The 20,375-nt window shown below is 35.5% G+C and overlaps 1 protein-coding gene and 1 long non-coding RNA gene across 2 annotated transcripts; one reads left to right on the top strand and one right to left on the bottom strand.

Moving 5' to 3' along the window:
* LOC109129203 lies at positions 6,528 to 8,613 on the bottom strand. The gene is made up of 2 exons (XR_002035397.1): positions 8,175 to 8,613; positions 6,528 to 7,926 (listed from the first exon to the last, which is right to left on the bottom strand). It is a non-coding gene; the product is annotated as an uncharacterized LOC109129203 (long non-coding RNA).
* Positions 18,389 to 19,588, top strand: LOC104748597. Its single transcript, XM_010470211.1, has 5 exons — positions 18,389 to 18,490; positions 18,569 to 18,762; positions 18,866 to 18,989; positions 19,087 to 19,296; positions 19,382 to 19,588. The coding sequence occupies exons 1-5, from the start codon at positions 18,389 to 18,391 to the stop codon at positions 19,586 to 19,588; spliced, it is 837 nt and encodes a 278-aa protein (XP_010468513.1).

Here is a 20,375-nt window from a genome sequence, read left to right on the forward strand (position 1 = left end):
AAACCTTTTAAAGCATTTACAAGTTTTTTAAAAGCAATTACAAGGTTTTTAAAAGCGTTTACAATGTGTTTAAAAATCTTTTTTAAAAGCGTTTACAAGGTTTTTAAAAGGTATAAATTTCAATTTTTTGGCGGGAAAATTTTTCGATTTTGGCGGGGAAATTTTTATTTTGGCGGGGAAAAATAATTTTTTCCGGAAAAATTTTCGATTTTAGCGGGAAAAAAAATTTTGGCGGGAAATTTTTTTGGCGGGAAAATTTTTCGATTTTGGCGGGGAAATTTTTTTTTGGCGGGAAAAAATAAATTTTTCGGGAAAAATTTTCGATTTTAGCGGGAAAAAAATTTTGGCGGGAAATTTTTTTGGCGGGAAAATATTTTCGATTTTGATGACTGTACATTCTTGCTGTCACTCAAAAAGGGTAATTTGGTCATTTTGTATATAAAGAGGGGTAGTTTTAAAAATGGTCAACATGAAGAGGTATTTTTAAAAAGATATGTGGAAAAAGGGGCATTTTTGAGAATGTATTTGACATATATATTGTTGGAGGATCTAAAAATCCATAACCTTAACGATAAATTTTAATTGTTATAGATGTCAAATCATAGAGGATTGTATTTATGTTAATTGATTATATCCATCTTGTTGGGGCAGCTAGCGGTGGGCTAGTGGGGTCCGCGGGACGGGTTGTCACATAAAAATCAATTTTTATATGACAACCTGTCCTGCGGACCCCACTAGCCCACCGCTAGCCGCCCCAACGGACCCCAAGCTGGCCCTGCAGGGCATCGATCCTAACCCCTCACTGGGCAAATGGAACTATTCATCCAAATCTACAGTAGGTTATTGGTGCACCAGGCGTCCCTCGAACCCTGGTCCCCACCCTTTAACAACCTTCCCACAGGACAAGCTGTCACCAATTGATCTGCAGGTCAATTGGTGACAACTTGTCTGTGGGAAGGTTGTTAAAGGGTGAGGGACCAGGGTTCGAGGAACGCCTGATGCACCAATAACCTACTGGTGGATTATGTGAGTTAGTCCACAGTGATGGGTTAGGATCGATGCCCTGCAGGGTCAGCCTATGGGGACAACTAGCAGTGAGGCTAGTGGGGTCTGCGGGACGGGTTGTCACATAAAAATCGATGCAATGCAGGGCCAGCTTGGAGTCTGTTGGACGGCTAGCGGTGGGCTAGCAGGGTCCACAGTGAGGCTAGTGGGGTCCGCGGGACGGGTTGTCACAAAGCCAAATTTGGAGTAACTAATTAAATTGTAGTTTGAGGGATTTTTTTTTTCAATCTTTCTGTCCAGAGTCCAGTTCCCAAAATTTCACTATATATAAAAATACAAGCCAGTTCTTGAAAAGTGTCAGCAATTAATGGATGTCATTCTTAAAAATGAGTTTGGCATAAACCTATTTATGGAGTGTAAGATCTTGTAAGTTGTAACAAACATCTCATTTACCAAGACTATTTAAAAGGGTCAACCTGATCAAAAACAATGAGATCCGCGTTCGTCACCACTGTTTTAGTACGGGCGCGCAATCTTGCATCTGGGGCTGAAAGTTTTGGTCTTATTGTGTCATCTATCAACGAAACCTTTGGTGTCGATGCTTGGGCCGCTTAAAGAGGTGATTAGACGAAAGATGCCTAACCTTTATCATGATTCTGCACAAGCCAAAAGATTATTTTAACATGGTTGGGATGGTTCACATGACAAGCAACGCTACTAGTATAAGTCTTGTTAAATCTAAAAGAAACAAACCAAACATATGTGTTTTTAAAATAGTACTAGGTATCAACCCGCACTATGTGCAGAATAAATCGATTTAAATAAAATATTATGAGTAAACTTTTATTTGAGATTTAAGATTCGTTTGTATAAAACAAAATATATAAGTAAAGTTTTTTCGTTTATTCAAATTTGCGTTTATTTTCTGTAAAATATGTTTCACTCGTGAAATATTTGAACTTGGAAAAGAATTTTGAGGTAGTATAGAAAGTTTTGATGTCTTTTTGTATTTCTAAAAATCAAATTTACATATTTTATGTTTCACATTATTATCTATATCATTATACCATTAAATAGATAAAGCAATATTTTTAAACTAATTGATTTAATTTAAAATAATCCTAAGTTTAAAAATGCAATGAGAAAAACGATAAAAGTGATAAATAAATGAATAGTTTTTTTTTTCTTGTTTGTGAAATGTAATTTACTTTTAATAAGTAAATAGGTTATGTAAATGATAATTAAATATATTTTCGGATTTAATAGTTGATTAAATCTTTCACATTTAAAAACTAATAGAAACAAATATTGGCTCATAATATTTCAGTGGCATATTTATGTAAATAACAATAAAAAGTAAGAACATTTATTAAAAAAAGGTACAGAAACGACACGTCAGCTTTTTTTGTGAGAGTGCTTCTCTTTTAATATATAGCGGATATTTTTTTAAAAAGATACGATTTTACTAATTTAATAGCCATAAATATTTTTTCCTATTTCTTCTTCTTCTATTAGTCGAAAATTGATATTTATGAAATTGTAATATTAAGAAACCACATTGGAATAGGATTAGCGTTAATTCGAAACGGAACATCTTTCTTTTGTCTAAATATAAATATACAAGAGTGGGCTAAGGTTGAAAATAAAATAAAAACCTAAATTATGTGTGAAACAATGACGATGATCTTTGATCTTCCCCTGGATTTGGTTGAAGAGATACTCTCTAGGGTTCCAATAACTTGTCTAGGAGCAGTGAGATGCACATGCAAAAGATGGAACACTTTATCCAAAGATCGGATTATATGTAACGCACAAGCAAGGCATCAGTTTTTGGGGTTCATGGTGAAGGACTTGATGCTTTGTTCAGTGAGATTCAATCTCCATGGAATCATTAAAGAAGATGGTGAAGAGTTCGTTGATCCATCTATAGAGGAGTTAGATTGTTCACCTAATCAAGTTGGGATACGTGAAGTTTTTCACTACAATGACTTATTGTTATGCGTCACATTGGACAGTGTTGGATATGGGCTTTGCCCCCAACATTTACAGAAGCCCAAATAGAAGACCTTAGGAAGTTTTGGGCCTGAAGTCTTGGATTTAGCCCAAAAGATCGCAGGGGCAAAATCGTCATTTTACAGAGAGAGAGAAGAAACCCTAGGTCAATGGCCCACTATAAAAACCTGATGTCATTGTCACGTCAAGGGATCCACTTTTTGGGCAATTAGAGAGAGAAGAGCTATTATTTTCGTATTAACTGCGCTTAGCTCTTTAATTGTCATTTCCTGTATATCCTTCCTCAAAGTCTACGTTAATAAGAGGACCAGTTCCGATTTATTCCCATTAAGATTGGTATTATTTATATTGTCGATTTCCTACATCAACAGACAAGACTAGCCTTGTGGTTTGGAACCCGTATTTAAACCAAGCCAGGTGGACATCCAAGAAATGCTTACCACATATTAGATAGATATGCTCTCGGATGCAACAACAATTTGAACCGTAACCACAAAATCGTGAGGTATTTATGTGACTACGACGACCTTACTGGTGAGCAATCAATGGTTGAATGTGAAATCTATGGTCTTAACTCTAATTCATGGAGAGTTATAGATGTGTCTCCTGAACGAGATATATTGTTGCATGAACGTGCCAAAGCATCTTTGAAAGGAAGCACTTACTTTTTTGTGAAGGTAGGAAGAAGATTGGAAGATAATCCCTATGGCTCCTTGGTCTGTTTTGATTTCACAACAGAGAGCTTTGGACAGTTTCTTCATCTACCGTTTCATCAATATTACCATGATATTAAATCTCTCTCTTCTTTAAAAGAAGAAAAACTTGCGGCGTTAATTCAGTTCGATTGTGAAACATCTGAGGTGGAGATTTGGGTTACAGATAAGATTGAGCCCAATTCAGTGGTGTGGAGAAAGTTCTTAAAGATTGATTTGGAACCATTAAGGGTTTTTCGTTACCTCATGATCTTCTAGTTGCCAGTTTCTTCATTGAGGAAGTAAAGAAACTCGCCGTGGTTTTCGATGTAAATGAATGTAGAAAAACCAAGAAACTCGCCGTGGTTTTCGATTTAAAGGAGTGTATAAAAACCAAGAAAAACTACAACAGAGCTTTCATCATTGGAGAGAATCAATACTTGAAAGTAGTGGATTTGGGAGAACCCATGCACTACTTAGAATCTGCAAAGACCCCCAGAGAATGTCAATTGTTTTGTCCACATGTGTGCTCAAGCTCTTATGTGCCAAGTCTTGTGAAAATCAACCAAACTACTTGGGACAAAAGGAAGAGAAGAAGAGAAAACGAATGAACAAGCTCTAAATTCAACATGTAGGTGTGCAGAAGGGAATGAAGGTTTTACCAGAACAAAGGAGAAAAAAAGAAATTGTTTTTTTTTTTTTTTATCATATAGTCATATTTAAATGATCTGTCATGTTGGGATAAATTACATCAGGAGGCCGAATTAAATTGTTAAAAAAAAAATCTACCATTTCTCAATCCTATGTTTAAAAGTTTTCAGAGGTTTATTACAGTTTTCATATTGAACGGAATCAATAGTTTTGAATATTCTTTATACTACAAAGCACAAGTCACTCCACCAATAAAATTAAAATAAAATAATATAATTTTGGTGTATAGCACCGACTATAATACTAGTATTTTAATATTTCAAAAGAATAGTCTTGATTATCGGTTTTATGGCTTATTAGCGACCGAATTGATATTTTTGTGCTTTATATTCTCTCGATGATCTAATTCTTTCGTTAAAGGAGGGTTTGTGCCTTAACATCAACATGTTATAAAGGTCACAAGCTCAAGGAATACAGTAGAACCTCTATAAATTAATAAGGTCGGGACCATGAAATTTTATTAATTTAAAGAGGTTTTAATTTATCGATAAATTAATAATTATTAATTTATCGATAAATTAATAAAATATTAATTTATGAAGAGATTTTTAATTTTCATAATTTTGAAAATTATGTATTATAAAATAAGATACTTTTGTTATCATTCATATTTTTAAAAAAATTTCTTAATTTATTATCTTGTCTATTGTAATTGCTAAGTTTAGAGTTTAGGTAAAAATGATAGATGTTAGAAGTTTAGAGTTTAGAAGAAATTTCTATTAGTATCATTCATGGTAATGATGAAGTTGAATAAGATATTGTGGTAATTTTAAAACCAGTTACATATAAAGAAGCAATTATCTCATTTAGAACTTTTCTTAATTTTTGGATGTGATTTGAGAATACGACAATGAAAGATATTAGAGATGAGCTCCAATAAGAATGTAAATTCAAGAATATGCAAACAACAATAGAGTCATATTTCAGTATTTCACTAGATTTTCTTAGATATATATATATATATATATATATATTAATATTATTTGATTATTAATTTATGATATTGATGGAACTATATTTTTACATAGGATTTCCAAAAAAAAATATTATCTTATTAATTTATCGAAATGTGTCATTTTTTACACCGGCCCAACTCGGAACCGGAAGAATTTATTAATTTATAGCGAGTATTAATTTAAAGAGTATTAATTTATAGAGGTTCTACTGTATGTAATCATAGTTAACTTTTCGAAAAAGGTATGTTCGAAGTATCTATGTAAATATATAGACTATAGTTCCATTTATAACATAAATTAATAATTATGTAAATTTAATTATATATAAAAGATAACATATGTTTAGAGTTTTTTTTTTTAAATGAATTTATGTTAGAATCCATTACCAATTTTTTTTCGTAAAAAATGTTATGGTCTGTTTTAAAACTATCTTACTTTGTTGGAGTGGATGGAACCTTGAAACAAGCGAAGTATCTCACAAACATTGTTACCCATTGTGTGCTCTCATGCTCCAAGTTCAATGTAGTTGTAATAAAGCTTTTATTTTTTTGAATAATTCGACAAGCTTCTTTAATCAAATGTTTTTTTATTGTTTTTACCTGGATTTCTTTTGATCTTCCAAATGCGATCTTCCAAAACCTACTTATGTAGTGTAAGATCTTGTAACAGATTATATAAACCTCATATCCCAATACTATTTAAAAGGGTCAAACTGATTTTTAATAAAAAAGAAAAAAAAAAGATCATGGTTCATGAGCATCGTTCTCTACTACGGATGTGATCTTGCATCTTGTGCCAAATTCCATGCCAAACTAGGGGTTGAAATTTTGGTCTTATTGTGAATATAAGTAAGGCATTTATCAACCAAACCCTGGGGTTATTGTTGATTTAGGCATTTGTTCTAACAAAACTTTCATTTTAGGTACTTTTATCCAAGCTTTCAAAATTGGGCATTTTTTGTGATAGCAAAAAGACAACATTATCCCTAGTAAAATTGGTGGTGCTTGAAAATGATCCACTGCAGAATTAACGCACGTTCTTCATCACAACCAACATGAAAAAGAGAGACATTCAGTCTTCATAAATAACGTAAATTAGCAATTGTTTGGTTTTCATTGTCAATCCTAAATACCAAAACAAGAAGTAGAAAAAACTAATCAAAATTACATATACTTATCAACCTTTGATCTCATAAGACAACTATACAACAGCTATGAAAAAAAAGAAATAAATCAGTCCTTTAAGCTGTCGACTTCTTGGAAAAGTTTTTTGCCTTTACAACTATCTCGTCGACGCCACCAACCATGTAAAAATGATTTGTTCAGGAAGATAATTAATAACAAGCAAACCATTAAACAAACATTGTCATATAAGCTCAAATATAGCAAGAAATCATAGAGAAAGGAAGAAATTCATGGACTCGAGTATGTATACCTCGTGAGTGAAGAGTTCGGCGGCTAGTAGAAGCCAATGTACTTAACAGAACTTACAAGGGGAAGAGTATTAAGGGAACGTAAATGAGGACAACTAATGTATTGGACCGAATCAAACACACACACATGTATTAAGAAAAACTATACCCTAAGGACTATTACTGAGGGAACCCCAAGTAGCTAGTTCACCGCACTCTTATTAAGGAACACTAAACCCTAAGGAACTACAACTGAGGGAACCCAAGTAACCAGTTAACCGCAGAACACTAAACCCTAAAGAAGTATAACAGAGGGAACCCCAAGCAGCTAGTTAACCGCATTTTTATTACGGAACACTAAACCCTAAGGAACTACAACTGAGGGAACCCAAGTAGCTAGTTAACCGCAGAACACTAAACCCTAAGGAAGTATAACTGAGGGAACCCAAACACCAAATGAAACACACATATTGTAAATGACATGACTACCAATGCGAGAACAGATGTTATATCTCCATCAAAACCACTAGAAATAACAATAAAATCCACAAATAATGATTTTTAAAAGGAAGTTCCACAAAAGTATGTATCACTATAAACTGTAACCCCATAAGTTTTAAAACATATGAGTTTTAATTTTCAATATTTTTACCTAAAAGATATGGACTCCAATCTCTGTTCTCAGCAACCATACGTGACCAAACAGAGAGGATATAATCATACATCTCTCATACAATCCAATTTTGATTCCAAGATTTCTTTTTCAGAATGCATCGAAGATGATTGATCGAACTCTAGATCCTAGATCAAACCACTACAATATGATTAGAAGCCTAGCCTTGCAAACATTTCAAATTAAAATCGAAGCTCAAACTAAATTTTCACAGCAAACTATCCAGGGATACATCAATATGCTCACAAAATCAAGATCACATGTATTCTAGAGTCTAGAGATGAATAAAATACCATTGAAAGGTGCGACGGTAAGTAGGAGCAGAGTACACAGCCATGACTTCCTTCCTTTTTATCGTTCTTCTTAATTTTTTGTTGCTCTGCATCGATCTTTCTCTTCCGTCCACCCTTTTCAGCTTTAGCTTCACTACTGTTGGTAGAAATTTCTTAGAAGTTAGAACTTAAGCTGCAAAAGCAGAGTGAGGAAAGTAGAAGCAACATAAGCAGAGTGAAGAAAGTAGAAGCTGCAAATGAAAAAACTGACCTCGATTAAAAGCTAAAACACAACCGAGCAGCTAATACTCAAACTTGTATTTAAAAGTAAAGACGACAAAACCACAAAATCTTCACTATCATCGACTGAAAAAAATCATATAACTAACTCGCCAAACACAAATTATGAGAAAACTAGAGAAAGGAATAGAAAACTCTAACCTTATGAGTAAGAGCGATAATTGTTAGTCAGATTTTGGCTAGAACAAGGGGAATCGCTCTTGTTCTTATCATGTGCGATGATAGCAGAAACTATGACCACAAGCCGGAGAAAAGCATTATTAATTATCTGCATACAAATAGGACAAAGCAGGTCCTTAAATTTCAAGCAATTGAAAGATCCGTCGCTCCAATCTCATAACCTCCGTCGCCACCGCTTCCTTCGCACCTTCACCATACAAGTATTTCTTCGGGTCAGGTTCCACTGTCGTAGATAGGTGGCTTGTGGAAAGGTTGATGACCCATCATCACCATTCACCGGTAACGACCATGCCAAGCTCGAAGGAATGGTCGCGTGCAGCAAACAACAAAAATCAATTAAAACCTCGAAATTTTTGATCAGTTTCTAGAGGGTAAATTCGTCATTCTTGTGTAAAATAAATGCCTATTTTGACAATCACGGACAAAAATGCTTAAATAGACAATACCTCTCCAAAAAAATGCTTATCTCATAATTAACTCACCAAACCCTTGGTGTCGATGCTAGGGGCCATGAAGAGGTGATTAGACATAAAATGCCTACCCTTAATCATAATTCACAAGGCAAAAGAATAGTTTAACATGGACAAGCCTTATTGCTTTGTCACAATTTCTGATATCACCTTCACATGACTTGGTAATACTATTTTGCTTAATTACTTTATAATAGAGGAATGAGGGGAGGAGTGCTGTCAAGAAAATTAGTTTGGTATAAAAGGTTTTCTTGCCTGTATTTATCGGAGGCTAAAACCCTTATATACATACTCATACAATAAAACCTAAGTACTTACATATATTGCACAACTAGACTTAGACAATAGGAATATTACATATATACACTTATATCTCTCAATACCCCACCCCCCTCCCTCAAGTTGGAGTATGAAAATCACAAATACCCAACTTGCCATGAAACTCATCAAACTCCTTTCGTCCAAGTGCTTTAGTAAGAATATCAGCAAGCTGTTTTTTAGTACCAACATATTGAGGAGCAATAACACCACAGAGGATCTCATCTCAGATAAAATGACAATCAACCTCAATATGCTTCGTGCGTTCGTGAAACACCGAATTCTTACTAATATGAATAGCCGACTGATTGTCACAATGAAGTGGGATCGAATAAGAACAATCAACACCAAGAAACATAAGCAGCTCCCGTAACCATAGAAGTTCACACACCGTTTCCGCCATCGAACGATATTCAGCCTCAGCCGAAGAACACGAAACCACATCCTGTTTCCTTGTGCGCCAAGAGACTGGAGAACCACCAAGCTGAATAAACCAAGCTGTGAGCGAGCGACGACTAAGTGAGCAACCAGCAAAGTCAGAGTCACACCACGCCGTAATACGCAGATCCGTACCAGCACGTAAGAGAATGCCCTGTCCTGGATTGTTCTTCAAATAACGAACCACACGAAGAGCAGCTTCCCAATGAAGCTCATGTGGAGCATAAACTGTGAGAGCATATGAATAGCATAAGAGATAGCTGGGCGTGTCACACTGAGATAAATAAGACGGCCCACTAATCGACGATACATGAAATGATCCGGAAGAACCGCCCCACCAGCTCGCACGAGGTGATGGTCTTGTTCAAGAGGATGAGATACCGGTCTGGCACCAAGCAAACCCGAGTCACAAATGATATCAAGCGTGTACTTCCGTTGACACAATTACATGCCTTCAAAATTACGAGCCACTTCAATGCCTAAGAAGTATTTCAAAATACCAAGATCTTTCATATGAAAGCATGAACTTAAATAGGTCTTGAAACCAGCGATAATCTGTGGAGAACTACCAGTAACAATGAGATCATCAACGTACACAAGAACATGAATCCGTGTATCCGCATCCGCAAAAGTGAAAAGAGAGTAATCCTTCACACATTGTTTAAAACCATAGTCTTTCAAAGCCGTAGAGAGTTTAGCAAACCAACTCCAGGGCGCTTGACGTAGACCATATAGAGACTTATGTAGACGACAAACCTTTGTCTTATCATCAGTTTGAAACCCCGGAGGAAACCGAATATACACTTCTTCGTCTAAGTCCCCATGTAAGAACGCATTATGTACATCCATTTGATGAACCTCCCAATCACGAGAAACATCTACTTCAAGAAAGGAACGAACTGTAATCATCTTGCACATGGGTGCAAAGGTCTCGTTGTAATCCAAACCCTTTGTTTGTTTATTGCCAAGAACGACCAATCAAGCCTTATATCGTTCAAGCGTCCCGTCCGACTGATATTTCAAAGTAAAGACCCATTTACAACCCAAAGCTTTCTTCCCTAAAGGAAGAGTCTTTACAGTTCAAGTGCCCTGATCCTCAAGAGCATCAACTTCCACACGGACCGCATTCCGCCAATTTTCATCAAGAAACGCTTCAGCATATGTTTTTGGAATTACACCGGTAGTTATAGCCACAAGGAAAGCGCGATGATGCTCTGAAAACTGAGAGCAATCAACATAAGAGTCGATGGGATACCAACTGGTGTCCGTGAAATCACCATCAGACTCAACTTGTGCCATGTTAATGACGTAATCATGAAGTTTAGTGGGAACAAACTTTTGTCAACAACCTCTGCCCATGGGAATCACTTCTTCAACATTTTCTGAATCTGGAGACTCGTTAGAAGACTCAGTCGGGGATGGAGAGCACAAAACAGGAGATGGACGCGGAGAAGACTCGAGAACAGTATCCGTATGTGGCGGTACAGCCGCAGAACCTAAAACAGGCAGTGAAACCAAGTCCACACCCTGCGCAACTGGAACAACAGCCGAGGGTAGAGTATGAGAGGAACGAACATTAGGAAGTAAAGAGAAAAACTCATCACAGCAATCAGTATCCTTGTCAGGTCGAGCATTCACAAGATTAGAAGATACCAACGAAGGCTGGTCCGTACTCGTAGAAGGCATGACAGCATATGGAAACTCCGTTTCCATGAAAATGACATCACGTGAAACAGAAATCACACCACTATCAAGATTATAGACCTTCCAACCCTTTTTCCCAAACGGATAACCAAGAAAAATCGACTTATTGCTCCAAGAAGCAAACTTATCACCATCCCTGCGTTGATCATGAACGTAACATAAGCAAGCAAACACCCGAAGGTGATTCATTGGTGGTGGTCGATCATATAGCATCTAAAAGGGAGTCTTCCCATTAAGAACCGCAGTCGGTGTGCGGTTAATCAAGTAGCATGCGGTCAGTGCAGAAAAACTCCAAAATTCCACAGGAAAAGCAGCTTGGAAACGTAAAGCCCGCGCAACGTTTAGTATATGGCGATGCTTGCGCTCGACGCGACCGTTCTGTTGGGGTGTCCCAAGACAAGAAGTCTCATGAATGATTCTTTTTTCACGGAAGAAACCACTAAGAGAAAGAAACTCGGATCCATTATCACTCCGAATTGTCTTAATCTTCTTATCAAATTGTCGCTCAACAAGAGAGACAAAATCACGTAGTGTAGAAGTTGTATGTGATTTTTATGGCAACAAATAAAGCCATACGGCTCGTGAATAATCATCAACTATGGTGAGAAAAAATCTTGACCCCCAAATTGTCGTTGTCAGATAAGGACCCCAAAGATCACAGTGAACTAATTCAAAAACCGTTGATGTCTTATTAATACTCAAAGGAAAAGAATCACGTGTTTACTTAGAGCGTATACAAACGTCACAAGACTTTGAATCAAAACCACAACTACTAGTATTCTTATTAGATAACTTCAACATCTCCATTGCTTTAGATGAGGGATGTCCCAAACGTCGATGCCACCGATTATCAGTTTGCTGGTCCAAGATTTGTGTCATTGCCGCTACCTCCACTCCTCTAAAGAAATAGAATCCGTTCACAAGCTCATCGGCTCCAATCAGCATCTGTGTGATGCGGTCCTGAACAACACAAAGTCTATCAGAGATCTGAAAGATACATCCCCTATCTCTAGTGAGTTGAGAAACTGAAATAAGATGGCACTGAAGACTATCCACAAAAAACACATCCGACAATCTCAGCTTTGAACCCAAACACACAGTCCCTTTTTTAGTTGCCACATTAAAACGACCGTCCGGTAACTTGATATACACCGGGGGCATATCACAAACTTCAACAAGGAAATCAATGCTTCCCATCATGTGATTAGAAGCCCCTGTATCAATAACCCATGATTCGATAAAATACTTACCCGAGAGTCGCTCATGTGTGTCTGGCTGGCGTTCGTTAAACATCTTCTTCAAGGATTCCCATTCGTGATCACTTAAGCCAATAATTCCCGAACGATCAGCCTCCGTGATAACCGAATTAGCAACTGCAGTTGGTCTAGCAAGTACCACCTGGTTGGCATGAGCAGGTTCGACACTCTTAGATGGCATAGGCAGAGCTCCACGTCGTTCAACATGAGAGCCACTCACGCTTCCCGATTGTGTAGTCGGGAGCTTCTAGCCACTCGACCGTGGACGATCACCCCACCACCAAGGATAGCCAATCTTGCAAAAGCAATTGGCAGCAAGATGTCCGGTTCGTCCACAGCTAGTGCAAACCGCAGCTGGATCACGAAGCACACTCTGTTGACGCAAACGAACCACAGTTTGCACTGCAAAACTCGCACCTTCGTTGCGTTCTTCCAGCAACCGGTTCCCTCTCTTAGACTCTTTATCTTGAGTCACAACATGATATGCTTCATCAAGAGAAGGCAATGGATCACGAGATAGGAGAAAAGATTTCACTACACCCATCTAAACCCATAAGAAACTGGTGAAGCTTATCCTCCTCACGCTCCTTTGCAATCTCTTCCACAGTTTTACCTCTCTGAAAATCCGCAAGACTCGTCCACAGTTTGGTAAGCTTCCCATAGTACGCTTCCACAGCTGTACCTTTCTGCTGGCAATTGGCAAGTTATGTTTTGAGTCGCTGAACCCTTTGCCCGTTTTTCATTGAGAAACGCTTTTGTATATGCGTCCACAGATCACAAGCAATTTCATGGTGAGACAGCGAACTGCTCAAATCCGGCGCCACCGTAAGCTTGATCCACGAAACCACCATGGCGTTATTCGCCCACCAGTCCTCAAGGTCATCCGAGTCATCACTAGGTTTGAGAATTGATCCATCCGCAAAACCGAACTTCTTCCTTGCGCGAAGGGCAAGACGTAAATTCAGCACCTATTCATCATAGTTGCTTCCTCGCAATTGTGGCTGCGAGATGATAGATCCGGGGTTATCCCCATATGAGAGATCATAAAGATCAATTCTCCGACGCATAGATTCAGAACGAGTAGACGTCATGGTAGAGGTAGGTTTAGTAGCAGATTCTTCTGTCATCGTAGATAGAGTAGAGAGAGTATATCGATTAGAATAGATCGAGATACTTAGGTCAAAGAAAAATAGAAAAACAGATCAAAGATGTAGAAGAGCCAAAAATCGTAAAGCTTAAAATTTTAGGTATTGCTCTGATACCATGTCAAGAAAACTAGTTTGGGATAAAAGGTTTTCTTGTCTGCATTCATCGGAGGCTAAAGCCCTTATATACATACTGATACAATTAAACCTAAGTAATTACATATATTGCACAACTAGACTTAGACAATAGGAATATTACATATACACACCTATATCTCTCAATAAGTGCAACGACGAAACAAAGACATTGGCAAAAGATAAGCTGACAACGCAAGCATAAGTAAGTCTTGTTTCCTCGAAAAAAGTAATGTATATAAGATTTGATTTTGCGAGTAGACGAGACAGAAAAGGTAAAAACTTATAACCCTATATTCGTCGTATATGCAATTTTTTTCCAAATTCACACATGAAGAGGGAATATCGTGAAGCCATATACGTCATTAGGCAAAGATACGAGAAATTAGGCAAATTCTTTTATTTAAGCAATTTTTTGTTTTCCAAATCCACACTATTAGAAGCCACAAGGAAAAGGGCACTCCAAAACATAAAGCAAAGATACGAGAAATCGAACATAGAAGGAGAATAGCGTGAAGCCATATATATGACCGAAACGTCCCAAGATATTGCATTTTAAGAATTCAGCAACGTCATTTTCATAAGCACAGTATATATACCGCGGCAAAGAATCAGTATATATACCGCGGCAAAGAATCCATATATATGACCGAAACGTCCCAAGTTATGTCCGATCCGATGAATAAATTCACGTAAAAGGCGTAAATATATAAATATAATCATGTTTCCTCATCATATGCACCAATCATAGCACACAGTTAGAATCAATATAATATGAATGAATTCATACTTCAAAAGGTAAAAAACTTTTTTTTTTTGGTTAAAAAAAAAACTATTAATTGATTATACATTTGGTCACACCACCAAATTAAACACCTAGACTCAACGAAGGTTGTACGGACCATGGCTTCTCTTCTTGCTAATGGTTATTTGCGTGGATCCTCAGCTAATACAAGAGTACCCAAATCATATTCGGAGTCTAAGTGGGGTATTAGAAAAAACAACAGCGTGTTGTTCAACCTGCAAACTTTAGTTTAGTATTTGGATTAGAATATGTTCGATGCATATATCTTTATATACATTTTTCAAGTATATTTAGCAAATAAATCCTGAAGTTGCCACCTATTTACAAGACTGCCACTATATTTAATATTTCATATTTAATTTAAAATGTTTAACAACTAAGATTTACCTTTAACGGAAATTTGTACATTAACTTCACATAATTAATTACATTAAATACTAATTTGATAATTAATTAAATAGATATAACATTTCCTAAACTTGAAAAAAAAAATTCTCCCTAATCAAAGTAATAATGCATGATTCCTAGCATATTCTTTAATAAAAATGATTACACAGATTTTTCTCTCTAATTAGTTGCTAATTGAACTATTATTGTCTTGCAGAAGAAAGCACCCTATAAATATTTTACACCTAAACGAGAACTATCATCACCAAATACATAACTTACTGAAAACTATAAAATACACCTTCGAACATTGATTTTGAGCTTAGGGATCAAACGTGACCTTCGCATACTATTTGGTATTTTCTATATTCATGTTGTTATAATTATCATATTTTCTGTTTTTCAATACTAATATCTTGACGTCGTGATGAGAGAATGGCATGAAAGGCGTTGCAGCGGTTGACATATGGGTGGGCTAGCAATTTGACTACGATTATAATTCCAACAGATGTGCTTGGGACCAACAGTGTAGCCACTATATTCAGGTTGTGTGGAGAAACACGGAGAACTTGGTATGTGTAAAAGTGAGATGCAAGAATGGTCAAAAACCTTCATCACTTGCAACTACGATCCTCCCAGTAACTGGGTTGGCGAGTGGCATTACTAAAAAAACTCCATTTAAATGCTTACAAATCATATAGGGAAAAATATCATTAAAATCTCCAAGTCTACATATTCGTTGATTTAAATCCCGAACTCTGCTTTTGGAGGAAAAAAACACTAATTATTTATTGACTTCCAAATAAATCGCAAACACTCGTTGACTTAGCCTTTTGAGGTACAACATTAAGTGGTCAAACAGAAAAATTAAACGGAGTTAATTATCTGTTAACAAGATCCGTTAATAGCAAAATGACGTTGTTTATAACACCCTAAAACCCCCCAAATTGAGAAATCGATTTTCAATTTCTCCAATTCACAAACCCTAATCGATCTAACCCTAGTCGAACATGATATCTTCGATGACGAGAAGATTCCAGATCTCTTTTTGTTATACACCAGAAGAACGGTCGACCAAGATTCTCTTCAGTTCTCGATGTAAAGATCGTTACACCGACTCCACAAACACACTTCAATGGCACTCCACGGTCGAACGAAGCTACCACCGATGTCTTTGAGCTAGAACTCATCTCGTCAACTCGAAGAAGAAGAGAGAAACCGAAGAAGAAAATTGAAATTAAAGAAGAAAAGATAAATTGAGATCTATTAGGGTTTGTGAATTGAGAAAATTGAGAATCGATTTCTTAATTTGGGGGTTTTAGGGTGTTATAAACAGCGTCGTTTTGCTATTAACGGATCTCGTTAACAGGATAATTAACTCCGTTTAATTTTTCCGTTTGACCACTTAATGTTGTGCCTCAAAAGGCTAGGTCAACAAGAGTTTGCGATTTATTTGGAAGTCAACAAATAATTGGTGTTTTTTCCTCCAAAAGCAGAATTTGGGATTTAAATCAACGAAAATATAGAGTTGGGGATTTTAATGACATTTTTCCCAAATCCCTACTATTATTTTGAAACACAGTTTATGGACTAAACCTTCGTTTTGTAAGAAATTACAAGGGTATGCCATTGGAGTTATAAACAAATATTCGAATTTTTTAGAGGGTAACGACGAAATTTCACACCCCCTCTAAACGGATAAACACGCGGATCCTATATGACCCGTTTTAAGATTTTGGATCTTATGCTTAAATCCTGACCGCTCAACAATGTACATCTTAACCGTTAAATTAAAAATTATTTGTTCACTTATAAATATTGGGTCTGCCGGCCCATATTACCTAACGAAACAAAGTTATTGGGTCTGCCGGCCATATTAACAAACGAATCAAAGAAATCTAAGAAATCCCGCATTCTATGTATATTTATCTTGGTCGACATGTAATACCATTAAATCAATTCCATAATTATCTCAACTTATCGTTATTAATATTCCTTATATATCTTACTAATAAAAAATCCCGCATACGTCGTTAATTTAGCGTGCTCGATATATAGTACTTTTAAATATTTTCCAAAAATATCTAAACCGACTACTATTGTTACCATATAAATCCATGATTTTGCTTAAATTCTAACAATATATGGTAACCGATATTCTATCATAATATCGACTATACCTTAACTCTTTTAGTATAGAGATCTTTATTCGTCTTGATATTATCGTCTCATTAAATCAATACCACCTTCCTTATCGGTGTGAATATTCGATACACCATTGTAAAAATTATATATATAAGAACATACTCATTGTAGAAACACCACATATTTTCATACACAACCATTTGCTTAACAAAGGGAAATGTTAGGCTCACCTCTCCCCATTACCCCTCTTAAGTTACTCAGGCCCTATAGAGTAAACTGGCTTATACAAGTTAGGATTTTGCATCTATGGAGGCATTACAATGTCAAAATCGGAGAAGCCATTGAAATGTTTTTAGCAGATGCTGCGGTAGTAATCATTCGTTTCATTATTATCGTTCATATTTAACACTATTATTACCTTATTTTTGAATCATTTTTTTGTTTTTGTAGGGTGATAAGATAGCTGCTACTGTGAAAAGGGATCAAATCAGATCGTATGAAGGGAAACTCAAAGAAGGGAGTTGGATCTTTATTTCGACTTTTAATTTGTCTCCTACTTATGGTGCTGTGAAGCTATCTGAATTGAAATGGAAGATTCTTTTCACTTCGAGAACAGTAGTTAACCCTTCTGATAATATATCTGATGATATGTTTCTTTCATTAGCATCTTATGAAAATGTTCTGGCCGGGAAGCAAAACGAAAGTTTTTTATTTGGTACGTCTATCATATTAGATTTAATATTAATATGTCCTACTTTTTACTTAAAAATTAACCAAAACGTTTTACCTCAGATTTCTTTGGTCAAGTTGTCGACTGTGGTGAAGTTAAAGAAATAACTTCAACTAACAAACCAACTACCAAAATCGATTTTCACCTGAGAAATTCTGAGTAAGTTTTATTGATATAACATTTTGTTTTTTACAATTTATCCATCTACCTGTTCTTACAACTCTTTTTTAAACAGGGATACACGTGTTTTGTGTACTCTTTGGGGTACTTGCTCCCAAATAATAAGTAAAGCTTGCCACGAGTCTACCGATGGTATTGTTTTCTGCTTAATAAGATTTGCTAAAGTCAATTTTTACAACGGTACGTATTTTTCATACCTCCAACTTATTTATAGTCTATTAAATAATTATTATAATATATTTCATTTAACCAAGCATTTTTACAGATGTCTGGAGTATTCAAAATCAGTGGGACTGGTCACAAGTTATAATCAATCCAGTAATCCCTAAAGTTGAAGACCTAAGACATCTGTTAGTTTCTTTTGTCATATACTTTTATATATATTTTCCTCTATTGTCGAAATTTCATAACCTTTGCATCTTGAATTTTTGACTTTCCAATGATGGCTTGCAATTAACTATCATGGATTCATTGCAAAAGAAGGTATTTTGGGGAAAACCTAAAAAGGAAGAAATAGAAGAATACCCAGTGAAAACCATCCAAGAAGTCCTACATGCCTTTGAGGTATACTTATTATTTTACAATCTTTAATCTTTAAACTATTTAAAATTTTTTATTTTTAATAAAAATAAATCTTTATAGGTAGGGATGTGTCGCACTGTTTGTACAGTATTTGAAGTCGATACAGACTATGCTTGGGTCTACATTGCGTGTAAAAAATGCAATAAAAAGACTATCGTAATGCAAGACATTAAGTTGGAAGATGAAAAGCAAAAACCATCACCAAAGTTTTTTTGTGAGTATTGCAAAGAGTACACAGCATATGTCTCTCCCAAGTAAGTATTTTACTTAAATTTTACACCTAAATTTATATATAGTATATAATGTTATATAACACTAACAGTAAATCAACTGATTTTCACATCAAACAATGTTAAGGTTCTGGATTTATCTAAAAGTCAAAGACGATACTGGAGAAATGAAATGTATGGTTTTTGACAGCTTCGCTGCCGATATGGTTGGAATGCAAGCTTCAGAGCTCTTAAACAATAGATACAATTTGGTAATTATTCATGTTTATAGCTGTTTGATGTTTTATTTGGTTTTAGACGAATCTTTAGATATTTTAAAACAATCTACTTTGCTTATATATAAATCAGCTAGAAGATCATGATTCTATTCCTCTCGAAGTTAAAGCTTTACAAGGCCAGACATTCGAGTTCCTTCTTTCTATCGAGTCAAAGCATATTAGGGGGAACTCCACCACTTACAATGTGGCTGCATTGTGCTCTGACGGGAATAAAATTGCTCCCCAGATTGTCTCTTCGGACACATATGTAGATCCTTCTTCAATGTTATCTGGTGGTCAGGTATCAATATTTTTATATAAATTGGATTTCCAATATGGTTATTTGTAGACATTAAATTAATAACTGTAAAATTATACGTAATTAGGGTTCTTTAATGCTTACTGATGGGGGTGAGCCATCTGATGTGGATGCTTCAACCTCTTCCACACCATCATCAAAAAGAGGTTCATCAAACGAATTTGAAGGAGATGACCAATCATCTACATCCAAAAAACATTGTTCTATGTTGGTTAATGAAGAAGCTGTTAATGTTGCTGCTGTTTCTAAGGAACTAGACCATTTGTTGAATTAATTTCCTTTGATTTTATTATCTACCTTGATTATTTTGAATTTCGACATTGGTTATGGTTTATGGTATTTTTTATTAAGACATTTGGTATTTTTTATTATCTATCTTGATTATTTTGAATTATTTTCGATATGAAGCTATGTGGTTAATTTCTATATTTCTATATGTTTATGGTTTAGAGTTTGAAATTTTTAATGAATATTTATCATTTCTATCTTCTATACATTTTATATATGTTATATTGTTAAATATAGAAATTGTAATAATGTAAGTTTTAATCAGTACATAATTTTGTGTATAATTTGAGAAAAACATTCAATGTATACACATCTCTTTTTAATTCATTCTTAGTTGAATAAAAAAGAAAATTCAAGTTGATAACTGAATCTCCTCTGTTTTCAAGCAAAAGTTCATGCAAGTCATCTTTAATGACAGTTTTTTCCGTAATACATTGAATATAATCCCGATAATTACGCTTTTATTGAAATATAATATCAAATTAGGTGAATCTCGAAATCTCAATAGGCATCTTTAACCCTATATATAAATTCTTCTTTGCAATACTTGATATTCATCAAACGTGAAAATTATTTTACTTCCTTCCAAAAAGAATATTTTTGTTTCCTTCTTTAACTGATATCATGAATCTCGGCTTTGATCGACTACGTAACATGTATACATGGGATTCTTATGGTCGTATTTGTGTGAAGGTTCTTCGTAAATGGCGAAAGAGAGATGAAGAAGATGATTGTATCGAAATGATTGTTTGTGATATATTTGTAAGTAAAAG

Source organism: Camelina sativa, chromosome 15 (assembly GCF_000633955.1).
Source record: "Camelina sativa cultivar DH55 chromosome 15, Cs, whole genome shotgun sequence".
Classification (NCBI taxonomy): domain Eukaryota; kingdom Viridiplantae; phylum Streptophyta; class Magnoliopsida; order Brassicales; family Brassicaceae; genus Camelina; species Camelina sativa.